Raw genomic sequence first — 25,018 nt, forward strand, 5'->3', positions numbered from 1 at the left:
AGGGCAATGGTTTTTCAGTGATGTAAACCCGTCCACCGGGGGGGATTCAAGTCTACATTTCCTCTTCACTTGCACCCCCCCAAATCCGTTATAAGGAAGTTATTGGTGGACATTTGGCCTGCCTGGAATTTGTCATTAATAAGTCCTTCGTTACCTCCGCCATGAAAGGTGGACGGAGGTTATGTTTTCACCCATGTCTGTCCCGTTTGTGAACAAGACATCTCAAAAAGTTGTGGACGGATTCGGACTAAATCTAACCGAGATGTAGCGTATGTGACAAGGACGAAATGATTCGATTTTGGTTGAAGATCCGGATTCGGATCCGGCTACTCGAATTTTTTAAAGCGATTCTTCACCATTGAGAGATAGGGCCAAAAACATAAACTGTTCACCTGGCAGGATATCTCAAAAAGTTATGGACGGATGATTTTATTAAATGCGATTCTGTATTGTGATTTTCTGGTCTACTCTGGGATTCAAAACGTAAACTGTTCACCTGGTGGAGGTATGCTCTCCGCTGAGTGCCGTTCGAGTTTTTCTAAATGTATATGCTCCCAGTAAAAGCACAGAAAATTTTGCCTTCTTTGAGGAAGTGGATTCTTTCTCATCTACTATAGACCTCACCTGTTGTTGTCTAACGAGTGGTGACTAACTGCACCTTCATCCTGCTCTCGATAGGAACGGCGTGGCGCAGAGCCGCACCAAAGGTCGACTAAACCTTTAGAAAAATTGATAAGAGTCGGACTGATCCATGCTTGGAGAATCCAGCACGCTGGGCTGCACCAATTTACCTGGTCTTTCGGTGTGCTAGTAATGTGCACACTTTTGCTGGCCTAGATTGTATTTACGTTAACCCTCCAGTGTTGAATATAACACTAAAGTCTGATATAGTACCTTCTTTCTTTTCTGATCACCTGCTCGTGTCACTTTCCCATGAAGTTGATCCACGAAAACACGCCAGCCCTTACTGGAAGTTCAATGTTAATTTGTTAGAGGAAAAAAGACTTTTGTGAGGCCTTTCAATTAATTTGGAGCAATTAAATAAGATAGAAAGATGAATTTTACTCGTTCTGGAATATGGTGGGATGATGTTAAAGCACAGATAACTGTATTCTGCCAACAGTTCACGCATTTCTCATCCTCACCTGCAAAGAGAGAAAGGATGGTTTTAGAAAAAGAAATCTGAGGCCCTCAGTTGGATCTCGCAAATGCTTCTACACCTAGCAATGACGTTATTATTGGGAAAAAAAGTCAATTCTCAATGACCTGGTTGACGACCAAGCAAAAGGGGCAATGGTCCGCAGATGGATCACATAGACAAGCGAGATGCACATACTCGCTTCTTCTTAGATTTTGACAAGTTGAACTCTCAACCTAGACAAATGGAGGCTTTGAAACTCGAAAATGGTTATGTTAAATCTACACAAAACGATATCAAGAGTGAAGTTGGCCCTTACACGAGCCTCGATTCTGTATACAAAAAAAAGGAAGAAAAAAAAGTTCATTATTTCTTCTCCACTCAGTTTAAGGAAAGTGATGTCGATGATGATGCTTTGCGTTTCTTCACCTCCAACTTGCCAACACTAAGTAGTGATCAAAGAGAACTCTTGGCCCCCTCTTTCCTCATGGACTGACTCTTTTTCCTCGGATGGATATTGTCATTTATTGAAACAAAGACGTTCTTTGTCGGGTTCGTGTGAAGCAACCAGAAGGCCTAGCGAGCTGCAGGTGGTCTCGTTAGTTAGGCCTGGATCTTATCTCGTTTGTCATGAAGTTGTAAGTGTCTGTGATAATCTGGTGGACTGGGAGAAGAGATCGTGGGAGACCATCGGCCTGTTAGACCACTTGCGCATGTGCAGTGTTGACACGATCGACGCATTGGAATGTTTGAGGGTACGGCGAGGCGATCTCGAGAACGAAATGGCAAATGGCAGTCTATAATATGCTTGAAGAACTTAATGATTTTCAGAATAAATACATTTCAAAATAATTTAAGCTTGTGTTCATTATTTACAAAAAGGCCTACCAGTCCCATTGGCTGTTTTTAATTTCTCTCTGGACGGCGCCACGGCAGATGAGGAGGACCGCAAGGCATGAGGACACAAAAAAACAACACCTTTATCTATCTATAATTCCAGTAATCTCTGTGTGTATGTGTGTCTGTGACCGCTGTTTCTCGACAACCACGGGTCCGATATACTTGAAACTTGCCAGGTATATTGCTGGGGACCCGAGGATGTGCCTTTTCAAGGTTTCATATTAATCGGGCAAGTAGTTACCGAGCTATGGCGATTTAGCCGTTCGCCGTTCGCTTTGGCTTTGCGAATGGACCAAACCATTTCATGTAAATAGAGGGGGGGGGTTCTGTGGTCGTTGCGAATGGACCAAACCATTTCATGTAAATAGAGGGGGGGGTTCTGTGGTCGTTACTGCCACGTGGTTTCAAAGTTTTTTTTTGTTGTTGTTGTTTGCACGCATGTTTTTTTGCACGCACGTACGGGCACCCACGTACGGGCACGTCCTAGTATGTGCAATCCATGCTTTTCAAAAAAAAAAAAAAAAAAACGGATCGCCGCATCAATTCTGGAACTTTGGTCTGACCAGAGACCAGCAATATAATTTTTCGGCCTAATATTAACGTTATTACAAAACAATATTAACACTAATAATATTGTTGCGGATATGGGATTTGCATCCATCCATATCCGCTTGTAAATATTCCCCTATTTCCTCAATACTTCCCAACTATCCCCAATCCCCCATTCCCTAGTCCCATTTTCTGTAAACAACACTCTGTAGACCCGACCTCCCCCTATTTCCCCCATTAAATGTCGTGCCCAGGTTCACCGCATCTCATGTAAGACAACTATAGGACATCTTGCTAGTTATTCTTAGTCTATGTCAGTTAAGGACTCGTTTCCATTAATTCTGACCCTTCGTTGCACCAGAATGTGATTGTATGGCACCGTTAGGAAGTTTAGGACCTCCCAATACCTCCCCGCAGCTCTTCCTCACGGTTCAGCAACAACAACAACAGCAACGGCAGCGGCGTGCACAGGGAGTGCGCGTCCTCACTCCGGCTTGGTTGGTAGGGGGTGTTGGGAGGGCACGAGGCCTTCCCAACGAGCCGCCATCGAACATGTGCTCGACGGGGTTACCAAATAGGGGCTCCCTGTCAGCTCCTCATCAAGGGCGGAGCCCGGTAACCCCCGCACCCAATGGAAGCGGCGGACCGGCCCCAGGGGTGAGGAGCCAACCAGCCGAGGGCGTGTCACTCCCTGCTGAGCATGCGCAGGAAGAGGGAGGTGACGTCAGATGCGCGCTGAGCTTGAAGCAAGAGAGACGTCCCTTCCGAGCGCTGTGACACCTCCCTGCATCTCTTGGACCGTGCTTGATCCCGTCCCCGAGCCAAGGTGCACCTTGTGCTATCAACCTACCTGTCGATTCCTGCCATCAATCCCTGTGTAAGTCTACCTTGTTCCGTTTGTCTGTGGTCTGTCTGGGATAAGATAAGACAGTAATTAAGTGCCCATCTCTTCTGTGTCTTTACCTCACTACCTTGTAATCTACCCCCTTTTCTCCACCACTGTAATTATACCCTCCTCCGGAGGTCTTGAGAACTGTACCCCTTGCGTCGTTTCATCTATCCCAGTCGTTGTGTCCTTTCCATCATTGATTTAGCATAGCGCGATTTGGTCAACGTCTGGGTGGAATCGGGGTCTAGTCGGGGAATAACTGTTCGGTCGCGGCAATACCACCGCTCGGTAAATAACATCTAAACCGCGTCCGTAACAATATATACTCGCCGAAACCCGTGGAACATCCACGGAAGGGAGGATGTGGTGTATGGATAGAGTGTACCATTATGGATAGCATAGGGGATTTGCTTGTCCGAGTAAGAGTTAGGAAGAAAGATGAGAATGAAGAGTGCGTATATGAACAACGATCGCCGACACCGGCACAAATGCATGCTCTGGATTGTCCACTCAGTGGTCGGCTTGCTTTCGCCTTTGCCTGTCCAATCAGTGGACGGCTTGCTTCGCCTTCGCTCAGCAGACGCCAATACGATGGCGTCGTAAGATGGCGTCGTATCGGCAGTTAATCGGATGCTTTTGGGCCCCAGCGTCGGCTAATTCAGATTTTTCGAGTATGTCTGTACGTGATAAACAAAGAGCGCGGTTCGTAGATCGTAAATCCATTAGTGCCGTGGGCATCGGGTCACTGGGTGCGGCGTAAAAGGGATAACAAAGTCGAGTCCTTAAGCTATTATTATATAGATTCTCCCCAAGGGGCATTTCTTCATTGAACAAACACCGTTTTAACGTGTATAAATACCTTCGAGCCGTTTTTGTGGGAGCGCCTCCACCACAAGTAAAAATGTTATAAACCACAAACACATATGATTACCTTTTGAAACAGTCGCTCCTGTTGTTTAACATGAAACTAAGGGAGGAAACCCGTGGTGTGTTCCGTTACCAAGCAGCTTGCTAGCGCTCGCCACAAGCCAGCCGTTCCTCATCAACAGTTTTGAATGGAATGCTTACTCAAATGATTAACCCACTTAGTTAGCTTAACCCACCACAAGAAACTTGGTAAATGAACACACCCAATATGTTTTTGAGGCCTGACCGTAGATCTACTGTAATCTATATACCCCAGATGAATGACCCTTCCTACTGCTCTCGCAGGGAATGGGAGTACTAGTCCATTAAATGGAGTTTGTAAATCTGAAGCCTGTGCCTTCTGGTTTGCCCAATCACTCTCTAGCTCGAGCAGTCATTCAACTTTCAATCCCATTCCTCCCTCCAGGCCTTCAAAACAGCTGTTCACCACCATATCTTTTTTTTCTTTCTTTTTTTTTTGTATACAGAGTCGAGGCTCGTGAAAGAGCGAACATTTATCAAACAAACAAATCAAACAAACAAGCAAACAAAGTATATAAAAAGGGGAGCCGTCGACAAGATGGGGAGAGAAGGGGAGGAAGCACACAAACACAACATTTGAGAGCAGGGACATCGGGAGATGGGTGGGAAGGAGAGGGCCTGGGGGGAGGCAGGATAGGCATAAAACGCAAGGACACCAAGGACTTCCAGGAAAGAAGTCGGCACCTCAAAAAAGTGGATTTGGGGTGAAATCAGCGGGGGTAGAAAAGATCAAGGTTTTGGATTGGGGAAGATAAGAGATGGTGGTGAACAGCCATTTTAAAGACCTGGAGGGAGGAGTGGGATTGAAGAGAGTGAGGGAGTTTGTTCCAGAGGCGGGAGAAAAGAGGAATGAAGGAGTGAAGGTGAGCAGAGAGTCTTGATTTTGGCAGTTTAACCATAAGAGGGTTGCAGGCAGATCTTGTGCGACCTGTAGGAATATTTGGGGGACAGAGCCCAGAGAGAGCTGGGGGAGCAAGGCCGGAGAGGAGTCGGTAGAAGACGGAAAGACCACCAACCTGCCTGCGGTGAGTAAGTGAAAGGCCCTCGGAGATAGCGTCATCGCGGGAGATTCCAATGATTCTGAACGCTCTGGTTTCAACAGCGTGAAGACGAGCTAGGTGTGAGGCAGGAGCACCAGCCCAGAGGGGAGAGCAGTACTCCATTGAGCTGCGGATGAAAGCCTTGTATGTGGTGAGGAGCTCAGGTGTGCCAAGGAAGGACTTCGCACGACGGAGGATGCCCAGTCGGCGACTGGCTTTGGAGGCCAGCTTGGAGCCGTTTTTCTTATCCTCCCCCATCCAAAACCTTGATCTTTTCTATCCCTGTTAATCCACCCCAAATCCACCTCATTCAAATTCCCCGTTTTCTTTCCTGAAATCCCCTGTGGTGCCCATCCTGTTTACCCCGTATCCAGTGTTCCCCGCTCCAGCCGTCTTCTTTCCACAAATTTCCCGATGTCCCTGTTCTCTGCTGTTGTTGTGCTGCCCCCCTCCCAACCCCCCACTTGTATCCTGCTCCCTTTATTATATGTTCTATGTGTTAGCTCTTACATGAGCCTCGACCAAGTATACATAATAAAAATTTTTTAAAAACTTCCTAAACCATGTCCAGCGAGTTCTCATTGGAAATTTAATAATAGTTCAACCAAACACTTCTATTTCATCCAGGAATTTGAATCTTTCTAGCGAGATCTTCCAAGAGGAATGCACATGGTGTTATAGTTCAGATGTGGGCGTCGCACCTGAGCGAGACAGATGTACCATCGGTACCTCGTTGACCACCGAGACAGATGTATTTCTTTTTAGAGAAACACCTTCTGAGTAAGCAGCTCTCTCTCAATTGCAATTGGCAGACCCATCCACCACTTTATCCCAATCAGCGATTCAATTTTGCTCAGGAATATTTCTCCAAAATATATTCGATGGAGCATGTACATTCCGTCAGTGTCGCCTCCATCTCCGTAGGCCTGCCAGTGTTGTGTGAAGGTGAACGTTCCCACCTGGAGGGGCCCATTACCTCAGACGAACTTGGCGCCGCTCTGCACAGCCTTGCCGTTGGGAAAGCGCCAGGATTGGATGGACTTACGACTGAATTTTATAAGAAATTTTGGCATTTATTGGGTCCTGAACTCAACACCCTGAACGCAAGCTGAAAGCTTGGAGAGCTCCCTCAGAGTTGCCGACGGGCTATTCTCAACCCTCATCCCAAAGAAAGGAGACTTGCTCTATCTTCAAAACTGGCACCCAATCTCTTTGCTATGCACAGACTACAAGATATTCTCAAAAGCCCTGGCATCGCGACTTACTCATCTCTCCTCATTGTTGAAAGACCAATGCTATTGTGTATCCAAACGCTCCATCTATGACAACATCTCCCTTGCAAGAGACATGATCGAACTGTGCAAAGAAAACCCCACAGATTTGGGACTACTTCTCCTTGATCAGGAGAAGGCCTTCGATCACGTTGACCATCGGTACCTCTTTAAAGTGTTCGAGCGGTTTGGACTTGGTCCGACCTTCATTTCTTATATTAAAATGCTGTACAATAATATTTCTAGTGTGCATAAAATAAACAATGAACTTGTTACACCCTTGCCTTCTTTCAAAATCTTTCAAAGTCCAAGTCCTGTTTTCCCTTTGGTTTGAGGTGGGACAGAGATCGAGAGTATGTCTGTGTACATGTGCGGGGGAGGGAGGGGAGGAGGAGGGGGAGTACACATCTGTGGGTTTTGAATGGGGAGGGAGAGGAATAGGGCAAGAGTGAAGGTGTGTGTGTGTGTGTGTGTGTGTGTGTGTGTGTGTGTGTGTGTGTGTGTGTGTGTGTGTGTGTGTGTGTGTGTATGTTTTTGTATGTGTGTGCAGTGTGTGTGCGTTCGCATGATAACGTAAAGCGCCATGAGGGTAGTTTACTCTGCTTGATGGGGCTATATAAGACTCCTTTATTATCTATATAATAATAGCGTAAGGACTCGACTTTGTTATCCCTTTTACGCCGCACCCAGTGACCCGATGCCCACGGCACTAATGGATTTACGATCTACGAACCGCGCTCTTTGTTTATCACGTACAGCCATACTCGAAAAATCTGAATTAGCCGAAGTTAGGGCCCAAAAGCATCCGATTAACTGCCGATACGACGCTATCTTACGACGCCATCCTATTGGCGTCTGCTGGGCGAAGGCGAAGCAAGCCGTCCGCTGATTGGACAGGCGAAGGCGAAAGCAAGCCGTCCACTGAGTGGACAATCCAGAGCATGCATTTGTGCCGGTGTCGGCGATCGTTGTTCATATCCGCACTCTTCATTCTCATCTTTCTTCCGAACTCTTACTCGGACAAGCAAATCCCCTATGCCATCCATAATGGTACACTCTATCCATACACCACATCCTCCCTTCCGTGGATGTTCCACGGGTTTCGGCTAGTTATTATTATTATTGCCTGTTTACAGGGGAATTCGACAAGGTTGCCCTCTCTCTGGGTTGCTCTATGCTCTCTCCATCGAACCCTTACTGGTTTATTTGCGTGCTAGACTAACCGGGGTTGGGGTTTCTCATCTCGAACGACCCATCAAGCTGCTGGCATATGCGTGCCTGTGCATGCGTGCCTGTGCGTGTCTCTATGCATGTGCACACCTTACGACGTCGACCGATATGTCTCCGCCCACATTACATCATTATGTTCATATTTGTCCAAGTTTGACTTAAATCCCTTTAGCCATTCTCAAGTATCACATTTTTTACCTGACATGACCTCTGACCTTTGCCCTTGAAATCTAATCAGTTCACCTTTACACCATTATGCATACCAATACCAAATTTCTGATCACTCGTTCACAAGTTAGCTCGGTTACAGATTTTAACCGAACGGGACCTCTGACCTTTGACTTCTTGATCCTATAATCTAATCAGCTAATCCTTGCATCGTTATACATACTTCTTCCAAGTCTGACTTGTATCCCTTCAGCCATCCGTCAGTTATTGAGCCTCGATTCCTGTATAAAAATCCATGAGCCTCGATTCCGGTATAAAAATCGTTTTCAAAGTTTGCACAGACTATTCTTCACAAGAACTGCAAGTAGAAAGCCTGTGTTAGCTGCAATGCAGTGCACAGTTGTACTATTTGATATTGATTGATAAAACAGACATTTCAGTGCGAGATGTTTTGAAATGTGTGGAATCAAGGAGGCTTCACATCCTCTCACGTTGCACTTGAAGGGTCATCAAACACCTTTCTGCTTTCACCTCATGTCCCTGACCAATTATTTGTCAGACTTCAAAATGTTTCACAATTGTGTTGATATTTCACTGCAAAATGTGTTGAAAATATATGAACTACAAGGTTCTTTTCGGTGCTCATGCAGCAAGATAAGTAAAGGTTTTCTGAGGATTATTACAAGACGAAAGTCATTGTGAATAAAAGGCCAGTCAAAGAGAAAAGTCTTTGCACTTACTTATTCAGACATTTGAGGCTTCATTCAGAAGACTCTTCTTGTTGAATAGTCCAATACCATGCTGGCTGCACCAAGCAAAGCAGGTTCCGTTAAGTTTGAAATACAAACTCGAACGCTCCGCACCGAAGGAAGAGCCTGCCGACCAATCCACTCTATCACGGCCTCCTCGTACGCAGACGCCAACACACCCGACAGGATCACAAGAGATGGGTTGATTGTGTGAAGAATGTTCACAATGCCCACTCCAAGTGCACGTCCAGCTAAAAGAAGAAGAATGCGCATGATTATTTCATATCGCACCACTCAATAAACATGACAAAACAGCCAAAAAGTATTTTCACACCCCACGACGACACACAGGCACTTTGTAGACCACCCGCCCTGACACTTTCCAGACCTCCAACCCTCCCCCTCCCCCTATCCCCCCCATGTACCCTCCATGTACCTTCCAGAACCCCCAACCACTCCGGACCTCTTTCCATATCCCACGGGACTTTACACAACAACATGCATTTTAAGGCCATGTTCCCTGCTAGAGCGGGGGTTAGCCTTGCGGTCCCCATGACAATCTTCTCCATTTTGCCCTATTTTCTGCATCTCTCCTTGTTAACCCCCTTGCCCGCATTTCTTCTTCCACCATCTTTAGCCAAGTCTTTCTCGGTCTTCCCCGTCCTCTACTTCCTTCTACATTAACTTCCATCACTCTTCTCAACCAGTCACTTTCATCCTTCCTCAATACATGACCAAACCATCTCAACCTGTTCCTCTTCACAGCATCAATCACAGGCAATATTCCCATCATCTTTCGCAATTCATCATTTGTCTTCCTCTCTCTCAACAATACTCCGCACATCCATCGAACCATTCGCATTTCCACCCTTTCCAGCCTTCGTTGCTGCTCTACATTCATTACCCATGTCTCGCTCCCATAAATCATAACACTTCTCACACATGCAGCATACACCTTTCCCTTCAGCTTCAGCGACACTCTCCTCCTCATCAGCACGCCACTCAGTTCCCGAAACTTCTTCCATGCACATCTCACTCGAGCAACCGTTGCCGAGTCTGATCCACCTTCTCCATTCAGCATGTCTCCGAGGTAGCAAAATGTTTTCACACCTTCCAGCTTCACGCCGTCTCCAAGATCCAACTCAACATTTCCTCCATCTGCAGCTCCCTCTGTGCACACCTTACATTTGAATGTAGCTGCCACACTGGTTAATGACCCTCAGACCACTACATTTTTGATGAACCCACTCAGCACACATTGTACATTGAATGGAGTTCACTCCGACACCCTTCCTGCACACAGCACACGGCCACTTCCCAGTTCTTTCCACCTCACCACATGCTTTACCACTTGCCATCACCTTTGTCTTTCCGATATTCACCTTCAGACCTTTTGTCTCCATACATTCCTTCCACTTGTTCATCTTTTCCTTCAGTCCATCCATACTTTCCGCAATCAACACCAGATCATCTGCATACAACAACTCCCACGGTAAACCCTCCTTTACGGTCTGAGCCAGCACCTCCATCACAGCTACAAATAGTAGTGGACTTAGTACCGACCCCTGATGCACTCCCACCTTCACCTCAAACTCACCACTGTTCCCGTCCTTCGTCCTTACAGCTGTGCGTGCTCTTTTGTACATTGCCATCCGACACAACAACACAACACAACATGCATTTTAAGGCCATGTTCCCTGCTAGAGCGGGGGTTAGCCTTGCCATCCGACACACCCCAAGATAATTCCCCAGCACTTCCCACAACCCACAATGACCACCCCCCTGCCATTTCCCACACCCCACGACACTCTCCCGGCACTTCCCACCAACCACGACGATCCCCCGGCACTTTCCACGACGATCCTCCGGCACTTTGAACATCCCACGATGACGACAATCCATGGCACTTTCCACGACGATCCCCGGGAACTTTCAACATCCGACGACGACGATCCATGGCACTTTCCACGACGATCCCCCGGCACTTTCAACATCCCACGACGACGATCCATGGCACTTTCCATGACGATCCTCCGGCACTTTCAACATCCCACGACGATGACAATCCATGGCACTTTCCACGACAATCCCCAGGCACTTTCAACATCCCACGATGACGATCCATGGCACTTTCCACGACGATCCCCCGGCACTTTCAACATCCCACGACGACGACAATCCATGGCACTTTCCACGGCGAACCCCGGCACTTTCAACATCCCACGACGATCCCGGCACTTTCAACATCCCACGACGACGACGATCCATGGCACTTTCCACGACGATCCCCCGGCACTTTCAACATCCCACGACGACAATCCATGGCACTTTCCACGACGATCCTCCGGCACTTTCAACATCCCACGACGATCCATGGCACTTTCCACGACGATCCCCCGGCACTTTCAACATCCCATGACGACAACAATCCATGGCACTTTCCACGACGATCCTCCGGCACTTTCAACATCCCACGACGACGATCCATAGCACTTCCCAAGACGATCCCCCGGCACTTTCAACATCACACGACGACGACGATCCATGGCACTTGCCACGACGATCCCCCGGCACTTTCAACATCCCACATCGACGACAATCCATGGCACTTTTCATGACGATCCCCCCGCACTTTCAACATCCCATGACGACAATGACAATCCATGGCACTTCCCACGACGATCCCTCGGCATTTTCAACCTCCCACGATGATCCCCCGGCCATCCCCCGGCGCTTTCAACGTCCCACGATGATCCCCCAGCGATCCCCCAGTGCTTTCGACATCCCGCGACGATACGATCCCCCGGCACTTTCGACGTCCCGAGACGATACCCCGGCACTTTCGACGTCCCGCGACGATAAGACCCCCCGGCACTTTTGACATCCCGTGACGATACGACCCCCCGGCACTTTCGACGTCCCGCGACGATACGACCCCCCGGCACTTTCGACGTCCCGCGACGATACGACCCCCCGGCACTTTCGACATCCCGCGACGATACGACCCCCCCGGCACTTTCAACGTCCCGCGACGATACGACCCCCCGACACTTTCGACGTCCCGCGACAATACGACCCCCCGGCACTTTCGACGTCCCGCGACGACCCACCGGCACTTTCGACGTCCCACGATGATCCCCCAGCGATCCCCCAGTGCTTTCGACATCCCGCGATGATACGATCCCCCGGCACTTTCGACGTCCCGAGACGATACGATCCCCCGGCACTTTCGACGTCCCGAGACGATACGATCCCCCCGGCACTTTCGACGTCCCGCGACGACCCCCCGGCACTTTCGACGTCCCACGATGATCCCCCAGCGATCCCCCAGTGCTTTCGACATCCTGCGATGATACGATCCCCCGGCACTTTCGACGTCCCGAGACGATACGATCCCCCGGCACTTTCGACGTCCCGAGACGATACGATCCCCCGGCACTTTCGACGTCCCGCGACGATACGACCGCCCGGCACTTTCGACGTCCCGCGACGATACGAACCCCCGGCACTTTCGACGTCCCGCGACGATACGACCCCCCGGCACTTTCGACGTCCCGCGACGATACGACCCCCCCTGCACTTTCGACGTCCCGCGACGATACGAATCCCCGGCACTTTCGACATCCCGCGACGATACGACCCGCCGGCACTTTCGACGTCCCGCGACGATACGAACCCCCGGCACTTTCGACGTCCCGCGACGATACGACCCCCCGGCACTTTCGACGTCCCGCGACGATACGACCCCCCCTGCACTTTCGACGTCCCGCGACGATACGAATCCCCGGCACTTTCGACATCCCGCGACGATACGACCCCCCGGCACTTTCGACGTCCCGCGACGATACGACCCCCCGGCACTTTCGCAGTCCCGTGACAGTACGATCCCCCGGCACTCTTGACGTCCCACGACGATACGACCCCCCGGCACTTTCGTCGTCCCGCGATGATACGACCCCCCCCGGTACTTTCGACGTCCCGCGACGATACAACTCCCTGGCACTTTCGACGTCCCGCGACGATACGACCCCCGGCACTTTCGACGTCCCGCGACGATACGACCCCACGGCACTTTCAACATCCCGCGACGACCCCACGGCACTTTCAACGTCCCGCGACGACCCCACGGCACTTTCAACGTCCCGCGACGACCCCACGGCACTTTCAACGTCCCGCGACGACCCCACGGCACTTTCAACGTCCCGCAACGACCCCACGGCACTTTCAACGTCCCGCAACGACCCCACGGCACTTTCAACGTCCCGCGACGACCCCACAGCACTTTCAACGTCCCGCGACGAGCCAACGGCACTTTCAACGTCCCAAGACAACTCCCCCCCCCCCCCCCCGGCTTGGCTCTTTCCACAGTGATGCCCCGGCTCTTTCTATATCCTACAACGATCCCCCAGCTCTTTCCACATTCCACTGCAATCCCCCAGCTCTTTCCACATTCCACTCCAATCCCCCAGCTCTTTCCACATTCCACTCCAATCCCCCAGCTCTTTTCACAACAATCCCCCAGCTCTTTCCAAATTCCACGACAATCCCCCAGCTCTTTCCACATTCCACGTTCCCCCGGCAGGTTTTCACGTCGATCACTGATGGAAAGGACAAACTGCAAGCTTACCTTTATTCAGGACTCTTTGTGCCTTTTCATTCCCACACTTTGCAGCTTGAATGAGGTGCAAAGCCGAAACATCCTTTGCAGCTAAAGCAACAAAAAAGGTATCTTAAATGAATTTTCATCATTATAAAGCTTGAACAGAGATTATATGAAGGATCAGGAATAGAACATTCATGAACAACTACAATGAAGAGATGAACGCAGATAAATAAAGGTCTTTTATATTTCTTGGTTGAGAGCAACAACGATAATGGTTTCTCATCAATTAAAAACAAAAATTGAGTGTCGACCATTTTCACCAATTCAAATTGGCCTGGGTGGGATTAATTATTCATCAGTTATAACCACCGCTTCTACTCCAAAATAGGATTTAAACACCTCCGTCATCAGTAATCCTACCTCACCAGACATTCAAAAGAGGTCGAGTCGACTTAGAGCTTCAATAAAACACGATGAGGATCCTCATACCAGCACAAAACTTAACAAAATGTGAAGAAAGAACAATTTGGAACAGAAAAAAATGATGCCGATTAATTTGGAGACGAAGGTCAAGCTTTTGTGAAAGGCGGTGATTGGCAGATATCCCCATGAGGCAGAAACACGCCTTCTTCCTACTTCCTGTCCACTGATCCAGATTCAACGGGCTTTCTGCAATTTAAACAAATCCTGCTATTTGAAGCTGCAGATGGACAAAACGTGCTCAAATAAAGGTGTCGATATAAAGCCTTGTTCACATGTCCATTGTTATCATGGATTCCTGGAAGTGCATCATGGAGTTCAATGTACAGTTAACGTCACATGAGCAAATTAACAAGGACTGGAATTATGTGGAAAGTGGAATGGAATCCCATTATTATTACTTCTGCCACCGAAGGTGAACGGAGGTTATTCTTTCACGCCTGTTTGTTTGTGTGCAGGATATCTCAAAGTTGTGGACGGATTCGGCCAAAACTTGGTGGAGCGGTCAGTTGTGTGACAAGGACAAATCAATTAGATTTTGGTGGAGATGCAAATCCGCATCCGGACATGAGTTTTTTTTTGTAATGTTTAAAGTGATTCTTCACCATTAAGAGATGGGGTCAAGAACAATATATAGTAGGATGTTTCAAAAGGTTGTGGACGAGTTATGACAAAACTAGGTGGAGGAGTTGGTTGGGCAACACCAAGAAGCCGATTCGATTTTGATTCAGGTCCGAATCCAGATCCGGCCCATCAGTGGGATACAAAACGCAAACCAAGAAGTCCGGCAGAGGTGGAGTCGGAGGATGACGATGAATAGCGACTAACTGTACAAGACAACAAATGCCTAATGGGCTCGTAAACCTGGCTTACTGGATTACCTGATTACTTTGTGCTTATTTAAGTAATTTTGATGATTTCCTGGGTGCCTTAAACCTAGGTATACACACTGAAAAAAATCTCTCTACGTTGACTATTCGACAGAGCCATTTTAGTGGATCAGGATGCCACCTTGGGATGCCATCTTGGACTTGTCAATAAATAATTAACTGATGGTAATTTTATTGATTCAATAGGATTCCTTGGGCCCTAAAACCTAGGGTTAGACACCAAAACCACCTTTCTAGGTTGAATAATAATTGAGATATTGTGGCGGACACAAAAGCCCACTGGCGTGGTGACATCATTCCGCGCACCGAGTGGGCGGTGGCCACGCACCAGGGGTAGGCGTGGCCTCATGATATACACCGGGCGCCCAGCCCGGGACAGTACAGTGTTACAGTGTAGTCTTACAATAAAGACGTTTATATGTTACCGCTTGTCCGCTTCCTCCTTGCTCACAAGCAGCGCGCGTAACGCCGCGCTTTACTGGTGACCCTCGACGTTGGATCTGCTGGAGCGATCCTTCCACACGCGACGCCATCGCCATGGCCGACTTCGTCAAACTTCCGGAATTTTGGGAGGCTCAGGCCGAAGTCTGGTTCGTCCAGGCCGAAGCCCAATTTCAGCTTCGGCGCCTCACCGGCGATGACACGCGCTATTGCCACGTCGTCGCCTCCCTCGGGCCCGGCACGGCCGCTCGAGTTGTGTCCGTCCTTCGCCACCCACCGAACGGCCACAAGTACGAGGCACTCAAGCGGCTACTCCTAGCCACGTTCGGCCTTACGGACGACGCACGGGCCGACCGCCTCCTGGATCTCCCCGAGCTCGGTGAGACGCGCCCGTCGGTCCGAATGGACCATATGCTGTCACTGTTGGGCGACGAAGCCCCCGGTTCGCTATTCCGGGCGCTTTTCCGGCGCCAACTTCCAGCGCAGGTCCGCCTCGCGTTGGCCGGGACCGAGCTAACGGAACCCCGAGCATTGGCGGCCGAGGCGGACAGGTACTTCGCCGCTTCGGACATGCGGGCGAGCGTCGGCGTGGCCGTCACGGCCCTCGACGCTGATGTTCAGCAGCATGTTCCACAGCATCAGCTTCTACAGCACGCTGATGTTCAGCAGCATGCTGATACGCACCTCGTGAACGCCGCCACGCCCCGCCCACCGCCGCGGCGAAAACCGCCACCGCGGGGAAACCCGCCAACTCCACCGGCCTGGCGGAGCCAGCCGCGCTCCTCCAGCTCCACCACCCGGTGCTGGTTCCATGCCAAGTTCGGCCACGAAGCTCGGCGGTGTCATCCGCCGTGCTCCTTCAACGGGTCGGGAAACGCCCGGGCCGGCGCTCAATAGTGGCGATGAGCACCAGCCATTCGAACAGCCTGCTGTTCATAACGGACACCTTCTCCAGGCGCCGTTACCTGTGCGACACGGGAGCGCAGGTGAGTGTCATTCCCGCCGGCACGTCAGACAAGCACGCCGCGGGTGGGGGCCCCGCGCTGCTTGCCGCGAACGGGACGCCCATCCGTACGTACGGAAAACGCTGCCTCTCTCTGCGGTTTGGAGGGCAGGTTTTCCGATGGACGTTCGTCACCGCCGACGTGCCCATGGCACTGCTTGGCGCGGACTTCCTGTGCGCTAATGGGCTCCTGGTCGACGTCAAGCGCAGACGGCTTGTCCAGGCCGAGACGTTCAGCTCGCTCGCTTGTGCGTTGCCCAGCTCAACGAGCGGCTTGCCAAGCGGCTTGCCGAACGATTTGGTTCCGGCCACGTTGGTCTGTACGCTTCCGGCAGCGGACGCATTCACCCGCCTCCTCGCCGGCTTCCCGGCCCTCACGCGGCCCACCTTCTCGGCGGGGGCCGTCAAGCACGGGGTGGCCCATCACATCCCCACCGTCGGGCCACCGGTCTACGCCCGGGCACGCCGCCTCGAGCCGACGAAGCTGGCGGTGGCAAAAGCGGAGTTCGCTACCCTGGAGCGACTCGGCATCGTTCGGCGCTCAGAGAGCGCTTGGGCGTCGCCGCTGCACATCGTGCCGAAGCCCGGCGGGGGATGGCGACCGTGCGGGGACTATCGCCGTCTCAATGACGCCACGACTCCCGACCGCTACCCCGTCCCCCACATTCAGGACTTTTCCGCCCGTTTGGCGGGCAGGTCCTTCTTCTCGAAGGTGGACCTCATACGCGGCTACCATCAGGTCCCCGTCAGGCCGGAGGACGTCCCGAAGACGGCGGTCATCACGCCATTCGGACTCTTCGAGTTCTTGCGCATGCCCTTCGGTCTGAAGAATGCGGCTCAGGCGTTCCAGCGACTGATGGACAGCGTCCTGCGCGACTTGGATTTTGTCTACGTTTACCTGGACGATATCCTCGTCGCCAGCGCGTCCCGCGAAGAGCACCTACGCCACCTCCGCACGCTCTTCGAACGCCTGGGCCAGCATGGCCTGATTGTGAACCCCGCAAAGTGCCGGTTCGGCGCCGCCACAATCGATTTTCTGGGGCACCGTGTCACCAGGCACGGAGCCGTCCCCCTACCGGCCAAGGTGGAGGCGGTGAAGGGGTTTCCGCGCCCCCGCACGATCAGAGGGCTGCAGGAGTTCCTGGGCATGGTGAACTTTTACCATCGGTTCCTGCCCCGTATCGCCCAGCTCCTGCGCCCCCTGCACGAAGCTCTCCGAGGTAAGCCGGGCAAAGGCGACGTTACCTGGACCGAGCAGATGGACACGGCGTTCACGGGCGCGAAGCTCGCTTTGGCTAACGCCACCATGCTCGCGCACCCGGCGCCCGATGCACCGATCGCCCTCACCACCGATGCCTCGGACTACGCGGTGGGCACAGTGCATGAGCAATGGGTGCGTGGAGCTTGGCAACCGCTGGCGTTCTTTAGCCGGCAGCTTCGCCCGCCCGAACGCCGTTACAGTACCTTCGACCGCGAGTTGCTCGGACTTCACTTGGCGGTCAGGCACTTCCGCCATCTGCTCGAGGGCCGGGCGTTCACTGCCTTCGTCGACCACAAGCCGCTGATCTTTGCGATGGGCAAAGTCACCGAGCCGTGGTCGGCCCGGCAGCAGCGTCACCTCTCGGCCGTGTCCGAGTACACGACGGACATCCAGCACGTCGCGGGGAAGGACAACCCGGTGGCGGATTGCCTTTCCCGGGCCGTCGCCCACGCAGTCCACCTCGGCATCGACTATGCCCGGATGGCAGCGGACCAGGCCGCTGACCCCGACGTCCAGGCCTTGCGGACCGCCGTCACGGGCCTCCGCGTCACCGAGGTGCCGTTTGACGGCGCGGGCGCGGCCCTCTTGTGCGACGTCTCCCTCGGGCGTCCTCGCCCCATCGTGCCCGCGGGCTGGCAGCGCCAGGTGTTTGACGCCATCCACGGCCTGTCCCACCCGGGCGCGAGGGCCTCCCAAAGGCTGATCGCCGACAAGTTCGTCTGGCATGGCCTCCGGAAGGCCGTCCGCGGCTGGGCCAGGACGTGCCTCGCGTGCCAGCGCGCCAAGGTGCATCGGCACACCCAGGCCCCGTTGGCCCCGTTCACGGTGCCGGAACGCCGGTTTGACCACGTCCACGTGGACCTGGTGGGACCTCTGCCCCCCTCGCGGGGTTTCACCTACGTCCTCACCATGGTGGACCGCACCACCCGGTGGCCGGAGGCCGTGCCCTTGGCGTCGACAACGGCGGCCGATGTCGCGCAGGCTTTCATCGCCACCTGGGTCGCCCGGTTCGGCGCCCCCTCAGACATCTCATCCGACCGCGGCCCCCAGTTCACCTCGGAGCTCTGGGGGGCGGTTGCGCAGGGGCTCGGGGTCCGGCTGCACCGAACCACGGCCTACCATCCCCAGGCTAACGGCCTGTGTGAGCGATTTCACCGCTCATTGAAGGCCGCGCTCCGGGCCACCCTCCGCGACGGCGGCTGGGTCGACAGGCTCCCCTGGGTCCTGCTGGGCCTCCGGACGGCGCCCAAGGAGGACCTGCGCGCATCCGCGGCGGAATTGGTCTTCGGGCAACCGCTGCGGGTGCCGGGCGAGTTCCTCCCCGACTCCACGGCACCATGGTCCGCGGCACAGCAGCGCTCCGCTCTACAAGAGACCGCCCAGAGGTTCGCCCCGGTGCCAACGGCATGTCACGGGCACCCACCGACGCACGTCGCCCCGGAGCTTCGCACGGCGGAGTACGTCTTCGTCCGCCACGATGCCCATCGGACACCACTGCGGCCCCCGTACGACGGGCCTTTCCGCGTGCTGGAGACCGGGGCGAAGCACTTCACCCTGGACATCGGCGGTACTCCTGACCGCGTTTCGGTAGACCGCCTCAAGCCGGCCCACCTCGATGTGGACCATCCACCGCCAGTGGCCCGACCCCCACGTCGGGGCCGCCCTCCTGCGGGCGGACCCCCGGCACCGCCCAGCCCCGCCGCCACGCCGCCCCCCGGTCCTGCACCCATCCCAGGGGCAGCCAGGGGCATCCCACCTGGCATCCCTGCACCCCGGACGCCGCCGATCGCCAGGGGGCGCTTCAGCCGGGTCATTCGTCTGCCCCGCAAACTGGCCCTCCAGGTGCGCGGGAATTCTGGGGGGGCGCGTGTGGCGGACACAAAAGCCCACTGGCGTGGTGACATCATTCCGCGCACCAAGTGGGCGGTGGCCACGCACCAGGGGTAGGCGTGGCCTCATGATATACACCGGGCGCCCAGCCCGGGACAGTACAGTGTTACAGTGTAGTCTTACAATAAAGACGTTTATATGTTACCGCTTGTCCGCTTCCTCCTTGCTCACAAGCAGCGCGCGTAACGCCGCGCTTTAATATGGCCATTTACAGCTCCCGGCGGCCATCTTGGACGCCATCTTGAAAATGACCCCTTTCCGGAAGTCAGATGTTACTAGATTTTTAGTATGTTATTTAGCATGCCCAATGGTACCAGAACCCATTGAAAAATCTTTTGTATCAATTTTTTGGGGGTTCAACCATATATTGACCCCTCTACAAGGGCCGCCTTCAAAACGGTTGACATTACGGTCACATTGAGGAGACTCGTCAGATTCAAACCAGGTAACTGGGAAGACCGAATGACCACAACAATACATAATTATGACCATTGAACAAACACACAGCATAAGCTTCGGCCCCAAGAGGACACATGCTTTAGGAAAATCTAGGAACAGCTTCAACTCTGGGATACCACCTGACAAGTACTGTGTGTACCTCTAAAACACTCCCACCTTCACTTCTCATCATTCTTCAAATGGATAGCACAACAGCCAAGCAAGCACACCTGACCTAAGTCTTCCATTTCCCACTGCAATGCCTCCATATCTTAAAAAGTAATCGTGAACCTTCAGCAATCTAAATCGATGGCACGCATCACCGATGTAATTCTACCTGTGTTTAATAATAATTGTGCCTCTCGTTGCAATGCCATCCCTGATGAAAATGCCTCGATGCAACCCCTGCTGCCGCACGCACACTCCGGCCCTTCCATGTCCACAACGATGTGACCCAGCTCAGCGGCGCAGAAAGAACTCCCATGTATCAGCTCCCCATGATGCACAATGCCACCTCCAATGCCTGATAATGAACGCACAATTCGTCAGACTCAAAGGGGTATCCGTGCTAGGAGCCTGAACCCCAACATGCCCAACATACGGTCAATACCTGTTCCAGTGATAACAGACACAAAGTCCTTGATGCCTCTTCCATGTCCAAATTTCTGTTCTGCCAAAGCTGCACAATTTCCATCATTGTCTATCCATACAGGGAGGTGCAAAGTATCTGAGATTGGGGTCACCAGATCAACAGAGTTCCACTCGTTGATGACCTTGGTGGAGTGCAAAATGATGCCTTTGTCAGAATCCACCCGGCCTCCTGTCGAAATACCTGCAGAAAGGCAGAAATACCATTCACATGCACATTGACGAAGGATCCAGCAGGAGGAAACAGCAAGCAGGTCATATTGATGCACACCTAAAAAAAAAAAATATATATCTATGTATATATCTATTCTCAATCTCATCCCCAACCCCCCACTAACCCCCCCCCCCCCCCACACACACACACACACACACACACACACACACACACACACACACACACACACACACACATACACACACACACACACACACCACCCACCCCCCCCCACCCACATCTCTCCTTTTCCTACCCATTATATTCCCTTCCTGTCCCAATCTTCATACACTTTTCTCACTCCTCTACCAAGTCTGAACTTTCCCATTTCTCAATTTCCATCCTTGACCCTCACCTCTTTATATGTACTAGGGCATGCCCGTACTATATATATATCTAAAAGTATATCCCCCCCCCCCCCCCCCTCTATTTACATGCAATGGTTTGGTCCAAAGCTAACGGCTTGCGAGTACGGTGACAATCCCCCCCCTCTATTTACATGAAATGGTTTGGTCCAAAGCTAACGGCTAGCGGAGTTTGGTAAAGAAATCGCCATAGCGTGCACAAATGCGCAGGAAAGCGAAAGAATCGCAAATTAGTTTTAATTAGTTTTAAAACATAGTTTAACGCCAACATAGCGGCAACATAGTTTGCCAACGTGAAATAAATGAATACGCTCTCAAATGTGCCAAAAAAAAAAAAAAACGCTACCCGTACGCTCTACCCCGCCCGTACGCCCGTAAACAAAAAAAACAACGCTCTTCGCTTCCGCCCTTCGCTCTGACTGAATTGGGAGAAATAATGCGCATAAGAAATCGAGAAATTATTATTTTCTCCGGAAGAAATCGAATTACGTACCGTAATGGCGCACGCGCTGGGCTCAGCATCAGCTCGCTCTCACATCGGCCACGCCTACGCAATAACGCGTTCTGTGATTGGATGCCGGAAGTGCAGTCCTCACTGTCCGGAAGGTCGTATATCGCAGTTACGATGAATCGCAAATTAGTTTTTATTAGTTTTAAAACATAGTTTAACGGCAACATAGTTTGCAAACGTGAAATAAATGAATACGCTCTCAAATGTGCCACCCGAGGCAGAGTGTGTCCGCCACGTTCGGCACACGCGATAGCTCGCTGCTCTCTGATTGGTTGAATCGTTTTTTGGACATAGCTCGGTAAGTAATTGTCCGATTAATATGAAACCTTGAAAAGGCACATCCTCGGGTCCCCAGCAATATACCTGGCAAGTTTCAAGTATATCGGACCGGTAGTTGTCGAGAAACAGCGGTCACAGACATACAAACAAACAAACAAACGTACAAACAAACATACACACAGAGATTAGTGGAATTATAGATAGATAATCATGTGACCACAGATGAAGTCACAAGGGCCAATGGAAGGCAAATCCACACCTCTGAGCAGAGCTAATTTAGGACTCAATAAACAATAAATTTTGAGGCCAAACTGGAACAGAGACCGACCACACTACAATGTCTGGGTACATAAATAAATAAATAACAAATAAATAAATATTTATAACGTAAGGTTCTCTCTCACCAAAGAAACGAAATCTCACAATTTGTAGTTTGCAAATTATCAATTTTTTCCTCGACCAATTTATCCCGAGATCACAAAAGAAATTTCAAACTGGTCGGATCAAGCGTTCTACTTGTCAATTTATGACGTCACACAGAAGGCACCCATGACATCATCATCAAGGTATGTGACGTATTCCCCATGGCGAGTACTTTACAATGAGCCACCTTTCAATTTTTACATGGAGGCGTTTCGGAGATAGAGGTGCAATGTTTTTCAGCTTTTCCAAGATGGCGCATGTAGCACGTGATCTATGATGTCATAATTATCATTAAAATTCCATAGGAGGCGCATCTATGGCAAAAATTGTGTCAAATGGACCAGCGGTTGCAGAGAAAACTAATTTTAAAAGGAATAAACCCACAAAATGCCGGCAGAAGAGACATGTGCAGTGAAAATGGATCAAAGTTGAACCCAGGTGTGATGCTCACTTAAACCGCTGTGCGGCGTCTATAAGACCTCGGACGACTGCGACCCAAGGGCCACTCCTGCGACATTATTCTATGACATGTAGATTTGGACGGGACATACCCGCTGATATTCTAGGCTAGCTTGCTTTGACTAATATCACCGTTACTTTCTATATGATGCCAAGATCCTGATATGTGTATTGCATGATTGTATTTTACAGGATGATGTCAGAGATCTGATTGAAATTAAACCTACCTATGGGACAAAGTTGTGGAACTGCTCGATTTTCACAACACCTAATTTCAATCAAGATCTTGTCGTCCACTCGAGAACAAGAGGCAGACATGGCGGGGCACCGGATGATCAATGTGCCGCAATTCTCCGCCGACCCACAAGCTGCGGATGCGGGCGCGGAGTTAACGCATTGGCTCAAGACACTGGAAAATCAGTTCAAAGCCCAGGATGCCCGTCACTGATGAGACGAAACTAGACGTACTTCAGACCAAAGTTCACCACAATGGCTACAGGGGAATCGAGGAATGGACAACATACAACGAAGCTGTGACGGAGCTGAAACGCATTTACATTAAGAAACGAAATGTGGTATATGCTCGGCATCTGCTCTCGATGCGGAGTCAGCTGCCCAAACGAGTCGCTGGACCACTTCGCCCAAGAGCTGCGTCGACTCCTCGCAGACAGTACTCCTGAAGTACGCACTCACGAGCAAGTCCAGGACGATCTTGTCCGAGATTCTTTTGTCTCTGGGATTACATCTTCCACTATTAGACAAAGACTTTTGGAGAATGCGGACTTGACATTCTCGGAGGCTCTACGACAGGCTCACGTGTATGATGAGGCTCGGGTACAATCTAACTCCTATGACCACACACGTGTCGCTGCGGGGATTTCCCGTGAAGCCCGACCGTAGAGTGGTACCGCCGAAGACGCGGGAGCCGACGCGGCATCACTGCCGGCATCCCCGGCCGCTCCCAAGGGGGAGGACCCAGATTCTGGCTTGGCGGCGGCTGCCGGACCGAAACCTGGACGAAACGCTACCTGTTACTTCTGCGGGAATCGACAACATCCCAGGTCAGCGTGTCCGGCTCGTGAAGCGATATGTCATTTGTGTTCTACGAAAGGCCATTTTGCGAAAGTTTGTCGGAAAGCTGCGCAGGGCAAACGAACTCGCGCGACCTTGAATGGGCTTATCGCCGAGCCAACGGGCCGAGCACGGAGCGGGGCGCCACACCCGGCTTTGATGAGCGGCGCACCTCCTCGTGGGCCCCTGGCTGCACGCTCGACCGTGGTGAGATACATCGGGCCACCAAAACAAGTGGCGCTAACACGACCGAACGCGGGGCGATCGTCCTTGGCTGGAATCCGAGCGTCTCATGATGGATTTGAGACTCATCGCGCGACTCTAGCGCCATCCGAAGGCTGCTCGCACGAACTACAAACGCTTGCTTCAGCACGTGAAACTACAGTCGGCTTCGACCCTTCCCGCGTGACACGAGCGCCATCCGATGGCAGCTCGTATGAACTACAGGCTCCTGCTTTGGCACGGCAAACTACGCGCTTGGCACGAGCGCCCTCCGGAGGCTGCTCGAACGGCCGGAAAACTGCAGCCGGCATTGGATCTACACGCGAGGCGCGATCATCTCGCTCGGATGGCTCAATACCTCACGGCCTTGCTCAGGCCATTATTCCACTAATGATCGAAGGCATTTTTGCTCAGGCTTTAACCGACACGGGGTCCACGGATAGTTTTATCGATCATCGACTGGTGCGAAAACATGACTGGCCGATTCTTGGGACAACCCGTCGGATCTTTATGACCTCCCAAGGGCTTAGGCTCAGTACAAAAGGGGAATGTCGATTGAAGCTTGTGATGAAGGGACGTATATTCCCAGATGTACATCTTATGGTCTTGCCTGCTTTGTGTGCTGATATCCTATGAGGACATGATTTTCTGAAGCGACATGGATGTCTGGAAATGGAATTTGGGGGTACTGACACACTGGCGGTGTGCGCTCTTGCAGGAATGGACATCGAGCCTCTGACGCTGTTCCCCAATATGACCACGGACTGCACACCGGTGGCGGTAAAATCGCGACGCTCCTCACGAGCTGACGCGCAATTTATTGCGCAAGAAACGGCCCAGCTCTTAAGGGAAGGCATCATAGAACCCAGCCGGTCGCCATGGCGAGCCCAGGTCTTGGTGGTGCAAAGTGAAGCACACCGCAAACGCATGGTAATCGA

At 51.8% G+C, this 25,018-nt stretch overlaps 1 protein-coding gene across 2 annotated transcripts in view; it reads right to left on the reverse strand.

Annotated features, from left to right (window-relative positions):
* The window catches only part of GNE (glucosamine (UDP-N-acetyl)-2-epimerase/N-acetylmannosamine kinase), a 169,299-nt gene that overhangs the window by 94,687 nt on the left and 49,594 nt on the right, over positions 1–25,018 (reverse strand). For both annotated transcript variants that reach the window (XM_078772556.1, XM_078772555.1), the window contains exons 8-11: positions 20,499–20,720; positions 20,226–20,411; positions 13,510–13,590; positions 8,874–9,133 (exon numbers count right to left, since the gene is read on the reverse strand). In XM_078772556.1, coding sequence (XP_078628682.1) covers positions 8,898–9,133; positions 13,510–13,590; positions 20,226–20,411; positions 20,499–20,720 — 725 coding nt within the window. In that variant the 3' untranslated portion in view covers positions 8,874–8,897. The remainder of the gene's footprint in view (positions 1–8,873; positions 9,134–13,509; positions 13,591–20,225; positions 20,412–20,498; positions 20,721–25,018) is intronic.

The sequence above is a fragment of the Myxine glutinosa genome, chromosome 2 (assembly GCF_964187855.1).
Source record: "Myxine glutinosa chromosome 2, kmMyxGlut1.1, whole genome shotgun sequence".
Taxonomy (NCBI): Eukaryota; Metazoa; Chordata; class Myxini; order Myxiniformes; family Myxinidae; genus Myxine; species Myxine glutinosa.